The sequence below is a fragment of the Cibotium barometz genome, chromosome 3 (assembly GCF_041138505.1).
Source record: "Cibotium barometz isolate CiBa-2024 chromosome 3, ASM4113850v1, whole genome shotgun sequence".
Lineage (NCBI taxonomy): Eukaryota > Viridiplantae > Streptophyta > Polypodiopsida > Cyatheales > Cibotiaceae > Cibotium > Cibotium barometz.
This window is the reverse complement of record NC_141048.1, coordinates 63,208,262-63,222,588: the sequence shown is the minus strand read 5'-3', so window position 1 is coordinate 63,222,588 and position 14,327 is coordinate 63,208,262. Positions and strand designations below refer to the sequence as shown.

Genomic DNA, 14,327 nt, shown 5'->3' with positions numbered 1-14,327 from the left:
AGAGAGGGAGCAAAATAGAGAAATGCACTATCTAGCAAATTGAAAAAAAAAAAAGAGAAGCATAGAGAGAGAGAGAGAGAGAGAGAGAGAGAGAGAGAGATGCTATGACAAGAAAACACAGACAAAGACACACAATCTAGAGTTGCACGAGTACAGAGATAGCATGCAAGAGCTTCAACAAGAAGAGAGAGAGAGAGAGAGAGAGAGAGAGAGAGAGAGAGAGAGAGAGAGAGAGGGGCACGTTGGATGGCCCATTTCACCCCATGTAACCACAATAACGGCCCAAAAGAAAACAAAAAAACAATTCTTCATATAACTATTTAAAAAGAGGAGGTAATGTTGCCAAACAAAAAGAGGAGGTAATGCTAAAAAATTGTGCTAGTTAGCTATGTCCATGGACAAGTTATTTTGTAACAGGTTAACATGCTTCCACCCATAGAGTAAAGTTCTAGACACAAAGAAGTACGATAGAAACTCAACAAAAGAGACCATTTGGAAACTTAGTATTACAATAAAATCTCAATAGCAGAGGAAAAGGAATTTGGAAGCTATGGTGGAGTGGTGGTTGGGGGGTGGACTATGTGTGTCGTGGGGAATACATGTGTTTTAGAATATCATAGGCTATTGATTTTATAAAAACACCTCGTTGATCATATAAAGGCTCAAACATAAATAAAATGGCATTAATATAATACTTCCTAAATACCCCCAAAAACATCATCTTAAAATTTTGAATTGGAAATTTGTTTTTGTTGAAATTTATCATTGATCCCAACCCCGTTTTCCCTCTCTCACAACAAAGATAAATGCTAGATAAAGCAAAAGAGACACTTAAGATGAATATTATTTCTAAGACTAGCATATATGCCTTTATATATATACTTTCTTCCACTAGTCTTATGGGGGAGAAACCTACACGGAGTATGCAAAATGGTACCCCACCCACTATTGTCAATCATTACCACCACCTAGCCCTATCTTGCAACCTTTTCCCAAGACCTCCACATTTATGGCTTATGTGCAAATATAAAGAGATCCCATACTATGGCATGCATCAACACAAACCAACCACTCAATCATGGTCATGATGACATGTAGCCCCATCTTAATGGGCCACAATGGCAAGCTCATCACAAGGAAGTGGTAAGGGAGCATGCATGTGTGTGGTATTCTTCTTGAGAGGTGGGTTTATATGCTCATTTATGCCATCATCTCTCGATGTGGTACATATGTTTCCTTTAGAGACCAAATTAATGGTTTCCTCCAATACGGGATGGGATGGGTCTCCAACATTTAAATGGGAGAGAACCTTAACGTCTTTGAATGGTAGGGAGTGGAATGGTAGGGGCCTTTCCCTAGTAGTGGAATGGGAGGACCCTTGAAATGGCAAAAAAGGGGCCCTTGAATACAATGGAAGGGAAGAGGAGGGGAGGGAAAGGGACCTCAAAAATGAGAGGGGGGCTCAAAAATAGCATAAAAGGGACCCTTAGCAATAGTGGATGTGAGTGGCCACAAGCATTGGGCTGGTTTAGTGTTTAAGACCATATTAGAGAGTTTGGGAAAATCCCATTAGTTTAGAAATTTTCTTCTCAATCTACTTTTTGGTGTATCTTGAGTATACCAACTCAAAAGTTGTCAAAGAATGTGGATTTAGAATCTACTCTTCAAGAGCTTTCCAATGATATGTCACATGAGGGGGTTTTGACAAAATCTTAAAAGGGTTTACCATGCCCCCCATTTTTTGATCTTGCAAAATGGAAATTGGGATTTTCCCAAACTCCCTAATATGGTCTTGTTTTCTTAACTTGCAATTGCAAGTAATGAAACTTGTACAACCTCAAGGAGACCCATGATGCGATTTCACAAAGAGGTTAATTGACTTTTTGGTTTACCTCCTTGAAGTCAAGGTCAAACATTTACAAGATTTCCATGGAGACGTGCTCATCTCATTCTCAATTTTTTCAATCATACTAAGCATGCTATGGCAACCTGGTGCTCGTATGCACATTAACTAACTCATGGGCTTTCTCCAAGGATAAGGTTTATCCATCTTGCTTGTGCAAATCGGAGAATAGATTTGAGTTGATGTCGTGAACAAGTTTTACATTGTGAACAAGTTACTTGGACTCTACACATGAGATAGTATCTCTTTTGCACATTGGAGAAGAGATTTGAGTTGATGCCATAAATAAGATTTACATTGTGAATGAGTTAACTGAACTCTACACATGAGATAGAAACTCATTTGAGGCAAAAAAGCTTAAAGAAAATCAATGTGCATGCATAACATATGGTTCGACCAGCAAACAATTGGTTTAGTCAAGAGGTGAGCCTCAATACTAATACTAATGCATCTACCATATAATGAAATATGTGAGATTAAAGAAATATTTTCTCTTTAAGATCATATCCAAGAAACTTTAACGTTGTAATGTTGATATATATTGAAGGCTAAATCTTATTATATCCAAGATACAATATGGGCATTACAACTTGGCCACCTAGCTTGCAAGAATGTCCACCACCACCAATTTGGCACTTCACATAAGGGACATAACAAGTGATTTGGCATGCATACCTCTAGTATTATCAACTACTTTATATTGTTTTATACCTATTAGATTTTATCACAAGTGCCTATTAGCTTTTTTGTCATTAATTAATTAATGCTAATGGCCACTAGTGTGGCCATTAATTAATTAATTAAAACCTTAGATTAACTAACATTATTAATTAATTGGCTACAAGGTATACACCTCTAATTTAGACCTTAGACCCTCCCCATCTCTCCTCGCCCCTACGTGCAACCGCCGCCTCCCAAATCCCTCCCCTACTATCGCAACCCCTCATCCCATCTCATTCACTATTCATACAAATAGACAAGAAAATGCAAGCTCGCCCTCCCCATGCTTCTCTCTTTGCATGTGCATCGTAGGTCACCTCTTACACAGAGAGAGTCTATCCCGCCCCCCACCTCTTATACTCCTACAAGAGATACCCTCTTATACTCTGCAAGGGAAACCCTATTATACTCCTCTACAGTGATTTGTGTGTGTGTGTGTGTGTTACGGTTTGTTCGTTTGTCCCTCTTTGGTTAATTGGGGACACCTAATTACCACTATGTTCGTAGCATGGCACTTGGGTGATTCTAAATATTCCATGTGTAGGACATATGAATTTAGGGATGGTTGGAACTAAGTACTGGATTTAATGCTTATGTGATGTTGTGTACATTCATAATGTGTTCCTAATGTGTAATGTGTTTAAATGGACAACCTATAGGTTGGTGAGATTGTTGAGACTTGTGCTCGTAATCCAGTATGGCTGGGACATGATGGCGGTGATTTGGCATGAGCTATTATTAGGAAGGTTCTCATTTTTTGTATTTTAGCCGTAGCATTTACTACGAAATATTTTTGTATTATTGTTGGCCGCCCACTTTTGTTATACTAGGGCGTGGACCTATTAATTTTATTGCATGTGAATTAGCCTTTGGGGTTCTTTATGTATTTTTCCTTTAGTGGTTTAGATAGGAAGAATTTACCTACGCTTTTGGTAAAAGCAACTCCTATTTTTGTAAAGGGTAAGCCCATGCTTAAGCGTGCAACTATTTTTGGCATGTGGGCTATTTTTATGAATAAAGACATAAATACCCAAGAAGTGGGAGGATACCGACACTTCTTGGGGGGAGAGAGAGAGAGAGAGAGAGAGAGAGAGAGAGAGAGAGAGAGAGATTGCACCCAATACTGTGTTGAAGGTGATGTCTACTCTCTCTTGTTTTTATGTTATTTTATGCTTGTCTTGTCAATTTAAATTCGATTCTATGGTTTAGCTCTTGATGTTTATGTGAGTTTTGTATTATCCTCAAAAAGTATTTGAGATCCTGTGTCAATTGGTATCAGAGCTTAGGGGTACTTGGATTTGGAAAAGCTCACTAAAATCCAAAGGGTAAAGTAGACAAGACTCAAGAACCCATGGGGACAAAAGCTTGATGGGTTATGGAAATTTCCTGAGCCACTCAATGAGGATTTGGATGAGGATTTAGATGAAGGGCTATGGTTGAATGTCTACTTTTGATCAAAACCACCTTTGTCAAACCAAAACAACCCTTTTTCTTCCCAAACCTACCTTTCTAAATTTTAATCCTCTTCATAATCCATCAGTATGGATGGAATTAGCAAATTGAGGAGATGAAGGGCCTAATTTCAGAATTGCTAAGCATAGAGCATGCTCGAAATCCATAATGAAGGGCTCAAGATTTTTCTCTCCTTTCTTCTTCAATTAATAGGCGGTAGCTTTGTTTCCTTTCAATTAATTGGAGAAAAATATTTGAATTAAGCTTGTGTTTAATTTCAATTACCAATTGCTTCCAATTTGCAAAACGGTGGCATCAAGGGAGACAGGAGAAAAAAAAAAAAAGAGAAGGTGGATTTTCTTTCTTTATCTGGGCAGAGTGATGGTGGCGATCTTCCTTTCTTTTCTCTGTTATGCGCTACGCGTTTTTGGCAGCCGTGGAGGACCTTGTTACAAGCTTAAGCTTATAAGCTCTCTTTTTTTTTAAGAGAGAAAGTTTATAATATTATACGCCCCTTCTCTAGTCTCCCTTTTGTTGTGCATTGGCCGTCTGTGGGGTAGAAGAAACACCTTTTTAAGCTTACTAATATAAGCTTTAAAAGCTTATGAATATTATAAGCTTGCTTGTCTTACCTAATGCATAAGGTTTAAAAAGCTTATATTTACACAAGCTTCAAAGCCTTCTTTATCTCACCCCAAAAAAAAACACAAATTTACCAAAGCAAAAACTCAACAATTCGAAAAGTGATGCTTCTACAAGTTTAACATTAAAGTTTGGCCAAGTTATTACGTTTTTTTTTTAAAGAGGTAAGTAAGCCTTGACCTTTGTTTTATTAAACTAGCTGCTTCCAAGTTTTATCCTTTCTTTGTTTTTATCCTCTTTGGGTGTTTTTCAACCTTGTTTAATTTTGACCAAATCAAGCCCAAATTAGTTAAGCTTAAAGCATAGCATAACTCATGCAATTACGGATTTGATCCTTGATTATTCTCTTGGCTTACACAAATGTGGGATCGCATGAAATCCTTGTTGGCTCTATAAGACCTTGTTTGAAAATTTTCTTTAGACTTGCCTAGTTTAGAAATTTTCCCTTATTGCTTTTCCCGAGCAATATCTTATGACCTTAACTCATCAATGTCTAGAATTTTCAAATCTAAGTGGCAAAAGAAAGAGTTTAAGTTATATTTATGTTTCTTATTTCTTCAAAGTTTCATATTTAATCTTTTAAAAGGTTTCTAGTTTATGTGATTGAAACATTTATGAGTATAGTGCCTCAATTTTTCACAAAAATACTTTTGTTTTACAAGCTAATTTGATAGGACTTTGAGATGAAGCTTCTATTTCATATACTTTGGCTTGGATTCTATATCAACAATGGCCAATCAATCTTTGATCCGGCCACTCCTTTTGGCTCTTAGAAACACTTCAGGCCCACACATTTATCTTTTGGTGGAAAATCTCATTTGACTATGAGCCTCCTCCCTAGTCTTTCCTTGATGGAAGGGAACCTCTCATTTTATGGACACGTGGAATTGTTTGGGATCCGACAACTATGGTGTCAGAAATACACATCCACATCCCTAAAACAAAAGAAGAATTTTCAATAACATCCATTACTCATCTTATGAATAGTTTCCCCCATCATCTCTTCAGACTGTATGAACGAGACTCTTAGCACCCTTGGCCTCAGGCAAAATTTCTTAGTAACATTTTGTTTTATCAAATCTTACTTCTAGCTATTAAATCTATACTCTAGAGTTATTAATTTTAAAAGACTTGTTTATTTAAAATGTTTCAAAAGACAAGTTGTAGGTTGGTAAGATTGGCGAGCCTTGTGCTCATAAGCCGATATGGTTGGGACATGATGGTGGTGATTTGGTGTGAGCTATTACCGGGAAGGTTCACGTTTTTGGTATTTTTAGCCGTAGTATTTACTACGAGAAATTTTGTATTATTGTTAGCCGCCCACTTTTGTTATACTGAAGTGTTTGTTGCACCCTTGAGATTCTTTATGTATTTTTCCTTTAGTGTTTTAGATAGGAATAATTTATCTAAGCTTTTGGTAAAAGCAACTCCTATTTTTGTAAAGGGCAAGCCCATGCTAAAGCATGCAACTATTTTTGGCATGTGGGCTATTTTATGAATAAAGACATAAATACCCAAGAGGTGGGAGGATGCCGACACTTCTTGGGGGGGAGGGGGGGAGGGGAGATTGCACCCAATACTGTGTTGAAGGTGATGTCTATCTCTTGTTTTTATGTTATTTTATGCTCATCTTGTCAATTTAAATTCAGTTCTATGGTTTAGTCTTTGTTGTATATATGTGAGTTTTGTATTGTTCTTCAAAACATTTTTGAGATCCCGTGTGTGTGTGTGTGTGTGTGTGTGTGTGAGAGAGAGAGAGAGAGAGAGAGGGACTGGTTTTTTAAACCGTATCCTACACCCAAGATAGCAAATTAAAGAAAAGAGAACACGTGTCAAAAAGCCATCATCAGTGTCATGACATGAATCTACCAAATCTTATATGTCAAAGGTCTAAAACCTTAAAGAACCTAAGGTCTATCAATTTCTTTTTTAAAGAACCTTAAACATCTTGATTAATTAATAGAAAAACTAGATGTGGGTGCTTTATAGCTTGATGCAATAAACTAAGAATAGTTAGTTTATCATGATTTCTCATGCATTATACCCAAGCACACTACATTAAATCGTCATGGTCAGAGGTCGTGAACAGGAGAATCTTGTCCGTAAAATCAAGGATCCTTATTTGAAGGAACTTAAACAAGATTTTGACACATCAGCATTACAAATTTCAAGAAAAGATGAACAAGTAGAATAATGACACATTAGCACTAAGACTATTATTTCTTTAGATGAACGAGTGGAAAAATGACACACCGTTTTTTCTAACTCACCTCTCCCTCTCCCTCTCCAAATCTTGTGTGTCAAAGGTCTAAAACCTTAAAGATCTCCCTCTCCAAATCTCGTGTGTCAAAGGTCAAAAACCTTAGAGAACCTAAGTTCCACATTGATAATGGACGTCCTATTCTTCTAGCCTTTAGGCCACATGCAATTGATACTAATCAGAATTTGTTAATCCTTTTTTTTGTTCTAGTTTTTCTTCTTCTTCTTTTATCATGAATAATCGGCTCCAAAAGTGTCTTTATATTTTCTATGCAATTAAACATGACCACCCCAAGCAAAGTATTCCAACCAACTAGCTTGATATCTTGGCTAAGGTGTCTCATGGTTCTTCCTATGTTCTCTATTGTGAACTGAAAAGCTCCAATTGCCTTCTACACTTAAGACTTCAAAATTCTTTACAAAAACATTGCATTGGTATATCACCAAGTTGAAATGCAATTAGGTGTTAAATGAAATCAGTTTTGAAAAGACACACCGGCATCATGATCAAAATAATCAAGAATCTTTAAACTCAACTTAGCCAAAGATCCTTTAATCCCCCAATCAAATCAAGTAGACATGTGCTAATGCTGTTATACCTTGCTTTTTTTTCAAGAATTTCCCCATCCCCTTTTTTTTTCAAGGTATTCACCTAAAAAATAGTCCTTTATAAAACTAAAGAATAGATAAATGGTTCGTCTGGTAAGACATTCAACAAAGGTGATATATAAAAGACAGTATCCAAATAATCAAATATCCTTACTGGACAAATCTTCTAGAAATGGGTTTCTATCATATATCCAGAGGTGAAGATTGGACTCAGCCATGATGAATGCTAGCTTTAAGAAGAAGCGCACACGCACGGGTACACACACACACACACTAGCTGTGTGGGCAATTGAACCACTTTGAATAGAAAGAATCCATACACACATCCTGGCCACAACTTGGATGAAAACTCCACAAACAGATATACACATCCAAGTTCCGCTTACATCCTTAACTTATCAAAAAACCAAAACGCCACCTTAACTCCATGCGAGTATACTCACAATGTTTCAAACCGACTCCATCATCATAGCATAGACTGTGTGCCATGACACCAAGTTGCATTCATTGATAACAAAACATTGCTTTGTGTTGCTTCACAAAAGATAACCCTTTTCTCTGAACAATAAACACTTGAAATAATAAAAACATGATCAAAAAAAGTGTGTCCCTTGGTACGTTAATAACATCAATGCACTGCTTAACGTGGCTTTGTTTACAACATAGTTAAATTCTGAACACTACTATTACGGCCTATCCTGATTGCCGTTACCATACTGTTAAGCTAACCCAAGCATTACGATACTAATGTCAAACATCATCTCCTAAGGACAGTCATCTTAAGAAGCTTATATACAACACCATAACTCTTTTCAAGAGAATGAATGCATTACATTACCTTCGTACATGAGCTGGCCATCAAACCAACTCATTTTGCGAAATTGGTCATAGATTGCAAATCATAATCATGAACAGAAACTCAAAATCATAATTGTCAAAATGCCATCAGCTACAGGGATCGATTTATGAGGAGACAGGGACATACAAACAAACTGAAAGACCATATGGACCTATGGCAGCCGAGCTGGATAACCTTCCCATTTAACTGAGAGACCAGGCTGAATAAGCTTTCTCTTTTTGGATGTTTAGTTAAGCTGTTAACAGACATCAAGAATGAACCATCATGTCATGCAAGTGACGTGTGGATAGAAAGGTTTTAGGTTGTTTTCAACACTCACAGCAAAGAGTGAAATTTACTGCAATACAACATTCTTGCTTTTTTCATCAAAGGGTTAGAGAGAGCGAGAGCCACACATTTTTGTAAACATTGAGCGATGCATAATGAGAACTCCTCATACTAATGCCCAATGAGCTTTGAATGGCATTGCCTGAACTAACATGGAAGTCTAATATAAAACAAACACTGAGTTTATCTGCAGTGAAAAACATTACATACAAGCTCAACATGATATGAGATTTGTGAGGACGTACACATTAAACAGCCAACAAGTTTACTCCATGTACATTACATCAGCTCATGATTTCATTCTTGCACATCTTGTGCTGTGACACCTGCCTAATGGCCACCCATGAAAGAAATAGTTCAGGTTACTTCTGAACCCTACAAAAGAGCAATCTTGCCTTGCTGAGAGTATAATCAGAAGGCATCTGACCAAATCCATCATGCATAACCCGATCTTCAAGCCAAGAATGCTCACATAGGAGATGCGATGCTGAGTTTCTAGCTCGTGCAAAGGGAAGAGCAGACCCAGGCTTTGAAATGTTTCCCTCATCCAATCAATCATCAATTTAGCATCATTTCGGTATTGTCAAAGAGAAGCTGCACTTAGTTCGGCAATGGTGGCACTCCTTAAAGAGACTGAATAACTGTTGAAACTTGGTCGAATTCAAAGGATGTACACATCATCTTGAGATTATCAGTGTTCACTAACACTCACAAAGCACAGACAACACACCCACTATTAGCACCATAAGCATTCTCATAGTTTTCTACACCTTCTCTAACTAGAGACAACCCACGAGATACATTCAGTCACTTTCAATCAAATAAACAAGAGAGCTGCAGAAGATCGCTTTTGAAGTTTACAGCTTAGCACCATAAGCATTCTCATAGGTTTCTACACCTTCTCTAACTAGAGACAGCCCATGAGATACATTCAGTCACTTTCAATCAAATAAACAAGAGAGCTGCAGATGATCGCTTTTGAAGTTTACAGCTACTATAAGGAAGAATAGACATACAATCACCCTAGAGCACAAAACTGGCTAATCCAACAGCAACGTGGTTGTGACAATAGGAACATGAGATTAAAGGTGAGGAAAGTGTCCCACTTTATAGTAAGCATGTACCATTACTGAGCTCTCTGAGCTTTTCCTGGGGCACGTACTATGTAGTGAGCTTGTGTCACATGCACTCATGCCACTTTCAGAACATCCATCTCTCCCCCTCTAAAAGTGATACTTTAGTTCCAAAAACTCTAAAAGGTCAAACTCACGAAGGTGCACAATAAATACATGACCTAAAAACCTCACACAACCACATTGGGAACTACACCCTGTAGAATGGCTGCCCAAAGAATATAAGAACTTTGGCACTGAGACACTTAATGGCTTTCATTGACTCGCTTCTACTAGAGTATCAAGTGTCCCAGCACAGTGAACATAACTAATGCTACCCAAGTGACTGAACTGATACTAGTACAAGCCAAGAACGTTTCCAACCCTTCAAACAACCTTCGGCCCAACAGCACATAACATTGCGCCAGCGTTCTAATTACTGGTAGCATAACTTGTAGTATGTGAAAAGCTACAAGAACTTCACATGAAGTTTCCCAAACTACTGGTAAACATAGAATGTACTGTATTAGCTCTCAAAATAAATATGCTGCATTAAAATACTTCGCAGCAGACAGTTTTTTTTTTTAATTCTGGAAAACAGGCATAAAAAATAAGCCACCCGTGGTACCCTGACCATGCTTTCCTGCACAATTACACCACCTCCTAAAGCACTAGACTAAACAGAACAGCTCCTTCTATAGTACCGCAACAAGCCCTTCAAGCCGTGTCTTAAGCATCCCAACTGCCACAGTTTTACATTGCCTGCATCCCTCTCTACTGGACTTCTGCAGACTGCCCTGCCTTTCCATTTGCAAGGTCAGCCACATCCTTTACTTCTTTCAACTCATCCTCAACTCCTTTGGGGTCTTCTTCTTCCTTTTCAGAAGACAAGCTTTCTCCCAATTCTTCTTCAACTTTTGATTTGAGACTAGCTGCAGTCTTTTGAAGGTGAGCAGCATGCTTTTTACCTTTCAAATGTGCCTCCAGCATAGTTTTGCCGATACAACTCACATTGCAAAGCTCACAAACTTCGAGTGTCTCACTCGTATTTTCCACTTTCTTGTCTTCATTTTCATTTACAGCTGTTACTGTGGTGGCATGCGGTGCATCGGAAGATGCAGCAGACTTGCGGGGCTTCTTGTTGAGACGGGCTCCTTCCTTGGCAACTCGTTTCTTGCCAGCTACAGGTGTGGCGGGCTTTGGCGTGCCAGCAGATTCAGCCCGTTCACTTTTATCCTCTACTTCGGCACCTTCAATAACTATAGTTTCTGCTATTTTCTCAACAGGTTCATCTCCCTCTACTACATTATTCTCAACTACTTCACTAACTTCTCCTTCAATTTTCTCAGCAGCTTTAATAGCAACTGCTGTCAAGGGGTTGCTTGTTTCATCTGCTTTATCATTTAAATTCTCCACTTGCGTTTGGCTCTCCAACTGCCTAATATGTCTCTTCCCAGCAACGTGCTTTTTTAGGGTATCAGCTTTGGAACAATCGATTTGACACACAGCACACCATCCAGGCCCACTTTCAACTGAACTTTTCTTTTCTGCTGAAGACTTTTCATCTGCAGCAGCAGGAGATTTTGCCTTGGAAACAGGCTTCGCTATCTTCTGACCTTGCTTTTTGACCCTGAATCTCTGCATCATAAAGCACTCGGGTCATAAGAAGATCAACAATGGCCCAATTCCTTTGAGGAATTCAAAGACTTGTATATAGGTTGAAAAATAGAGCTGCTTAGATAGATACAGCAGTTAAGGACTCAATGCAGCCACACACGTCAATCTGGCACTACCAGAAGTGTGGATCTTAAGCAAGAAATCCACTAACATCAGCCATGCAATGTGAAATGGTAAAGTTTCCTACTGCCTTAAAGCCTGTAATACTGCCACAAGGCCAACAAAGGTAAAGACCTTCACTATGCCTGAGGAGCTTCACTTCAGTATCGAAAGCAAATAGAACCTTTGTTTTCAGAATTTCAGCCTACAAAAAAAAACTAGACCCTACAAACTCAGATATGCTACGAGTCCAACGCACTCAAAAATGACATTCCAAATCGTGATGCAACCATTGTGCAGGGGTAGTCAAGTAGCTTCCCCAAGCTTGTCCAATGGGAGCACTGAGTACACCAGCTCACAAGAACCATGGCCGCTATCGTTAAGCTGCCCTGAGGAATAGAAATTTGAATATCTCAGAAGACGAGAGTACTCGTAAGCTTTACAGCAAGCTTCAAATGCATACCTTACCCTATGCAAAGACTACATAGTTTTCTATCTTCACAGAAACTGCTCAAGGCAAAACACTTCTATGTATGTCTTTGATGATGGCCTCCCATACTGATCTTCTCCCAATGCATATGCCAGGTGCCACTAAGGAATTGTAAAAAATAATTTTGTTGGTCATCCAACAGAGCACAGGTCATGCTAATGCTGTTTATTACTCCCCCTTCTCAGCAATGTAAGGTTAAGATTTGAATCAGCTTAATAACATTCCCACTTTTCACACAAACATTACATATCACGTTTTCTCGAACAAAAGTGATTCTAAGCACATTTAAAAAATCACCAAAAAATGGAAGGGTTTAACCATCTATCCCTTGAATTCCAGCCTACCTTGCTAGTCTCAAATTGGCAGATATTTACTAAGAAAACCTCAACATATCACTAGAGTAAACGAAATACCTTTGTAGTGGCTCACACAAATCTGAGTCTTAGCAGAAGGGCTTTTTGTGATGGAACTCCAGACTATGCATGCATCCTGTGCTAGCATCTAGGTTTAGTACGACTGAAGTATAACATTTTGATCTAGCCCTTTGTTACAGCTGGGGTAGACGGGGCGACTAAAACAACCATCTAGAAACCCGCCCTGCCCTTCCCTCTATGCATGAAATCCCTAAAATTAGTTTTAAAAAACGGTTACTAAACACCCAAAAAGGCAGAACTCTCTAACTCTATAAAAAAACCCTAGAAACCCCAGCACCCAACCATGGTCCAGACAAGCCAAGAATAGGCAAACCCTAAAAAAATCTGCCATCGTGAGAGAAGCTAACCTGGGAGGGCCGGCTACGATCATGGCCAAGATCCATTCTGCGGTTAGACCAGTTCCGATCAAAATGGCGGGAAGGGCCCCATCCACCACGCAGGGGCGGCTCTCTCCGTCCGGGGTAAAAGCCTGGCATGCGGGGGTCAGCCATGTACGGGGGAGGGGGATGTATCATGCCGTGACCTCTTGGCCCTTCTCCTCGCCGCGGCAAGGGCAAGTCAGGGGGCGGCATCATCATCATTTTCCGGCCGACTGCAGGAGGGCCGGGGTACCTTCTATCGAAATGACCCGGACCAAAATTCCGGTCGTCGGGGTGAAGTCGATGGCCATGGCTATGGCGGAAAGGAGGTGGGTCTACAGAGTAGGGTTCCGGCGGCGGGAGCAGGCGAGGGGGTGGCGGGGGGGGCTGCGGGGGCGGCACAACTGTGGCGCCCTGGAGAGACTCGACTGTGTAGTAGCCCTGGCCTGTGGAGAGGCTGGGCATGGCCGTAGGCGGTATGGCGCCGCCGGATGATGAAGAAGAAGGAGCGTAGCCGACATCACTCCTGCTGGTTCTGCTTTTGCTTCTGCTATAATCCTGTTGCAAACCTCTGCGTAAATCCATGGGGATGAGGTCCTGATCCTGGTTGTTCTGGCTTGGCGGAGCCTTCGAGCGTGTTCTTGACTCACACTCAACAGAAACCCTTGTTCTTCTTGACCTTCACCTTTGCCTTTATAAATTGAACTCCTTGAATTTTTACACCAAAGGTTTCAAAATTGCTGGTGGTTAAGTTTAAAAAACTCTGAAATATCTGATTTCACTCCACTCCTTGGAGTCTTCTGCGGATAATGTCCACTTTCAGCTACTTGAATAATTGAATCCACACAGTGCATCTATATTTGACTTACACAATGATGACTGACGACAACCATGTATCTTCATAGGCATGTATACGCAGATAACCCATGACATCCCATGGTCATAGTACGGCCATCCAAGATCATCTTGGGCCCCATTCGGGCCCTGCTATGTCAAGACAGGGTGTCCTAAAGTAAACTCCATGTGTGGGCCATTATGAGATAACCACATATAGCCCATTTGGTAGTGTGCCAAATTTAACGGTCCAATGTAGCATGTAACCTTTTTGGTAGTGTGCTAAATTTAATCCAAGTTGTCTCTAATCCATCTAATCTCATAGGCCACCTTCCCATGTCAATAGGGGGATGTCGAGTGCCCGAGCTACTCAACCATGGCTACTCCCCATAATGGGGGTCATACAAATATGAGCGAGCCCTGCTACCTAGACAATATAACATGAGTGTGGAGCATTGATATCCAACAATTGTCTCCACCAAAGAATTATTCCCACCATCTCACATATTGTTTTTCTTTGTCCACCAACATCATTGGCCACTTTTATATTC

The 14,327-nt window shown here is 39.7% G+C and overlaps 1 protein-coding gene across 1 annotated transcript; it reads right to left on the bottom strand.

Moving 5' to 3' along the window:
• Positions 1–8,937: 8,937 nt before the first annotated feature.
• LOC147640374 (uncharacterized) lies at positions 8,938–13,659 on the bottom strand. Its single transcript, XM_086779939.1, has 2 exons — positions 12,931–13,659; positions 8,938–11,521 (listed from the first exon to the last, which is right to left on the bottom strand). Exons 1-2 carry the CDS (start codon positions 13,525–13,527, stop codon positions 10,658–10,660), a joined length of 1,461 nt encoding a protein of 486 aa, XP_086636065.1. The 5' UTR covers positions 13,528–13,659; the 3' UTR covers positions 8,938–10,657.
• Between the last annotated feature and the right edge of the window lie 668 nt (positions 13,660–14,327).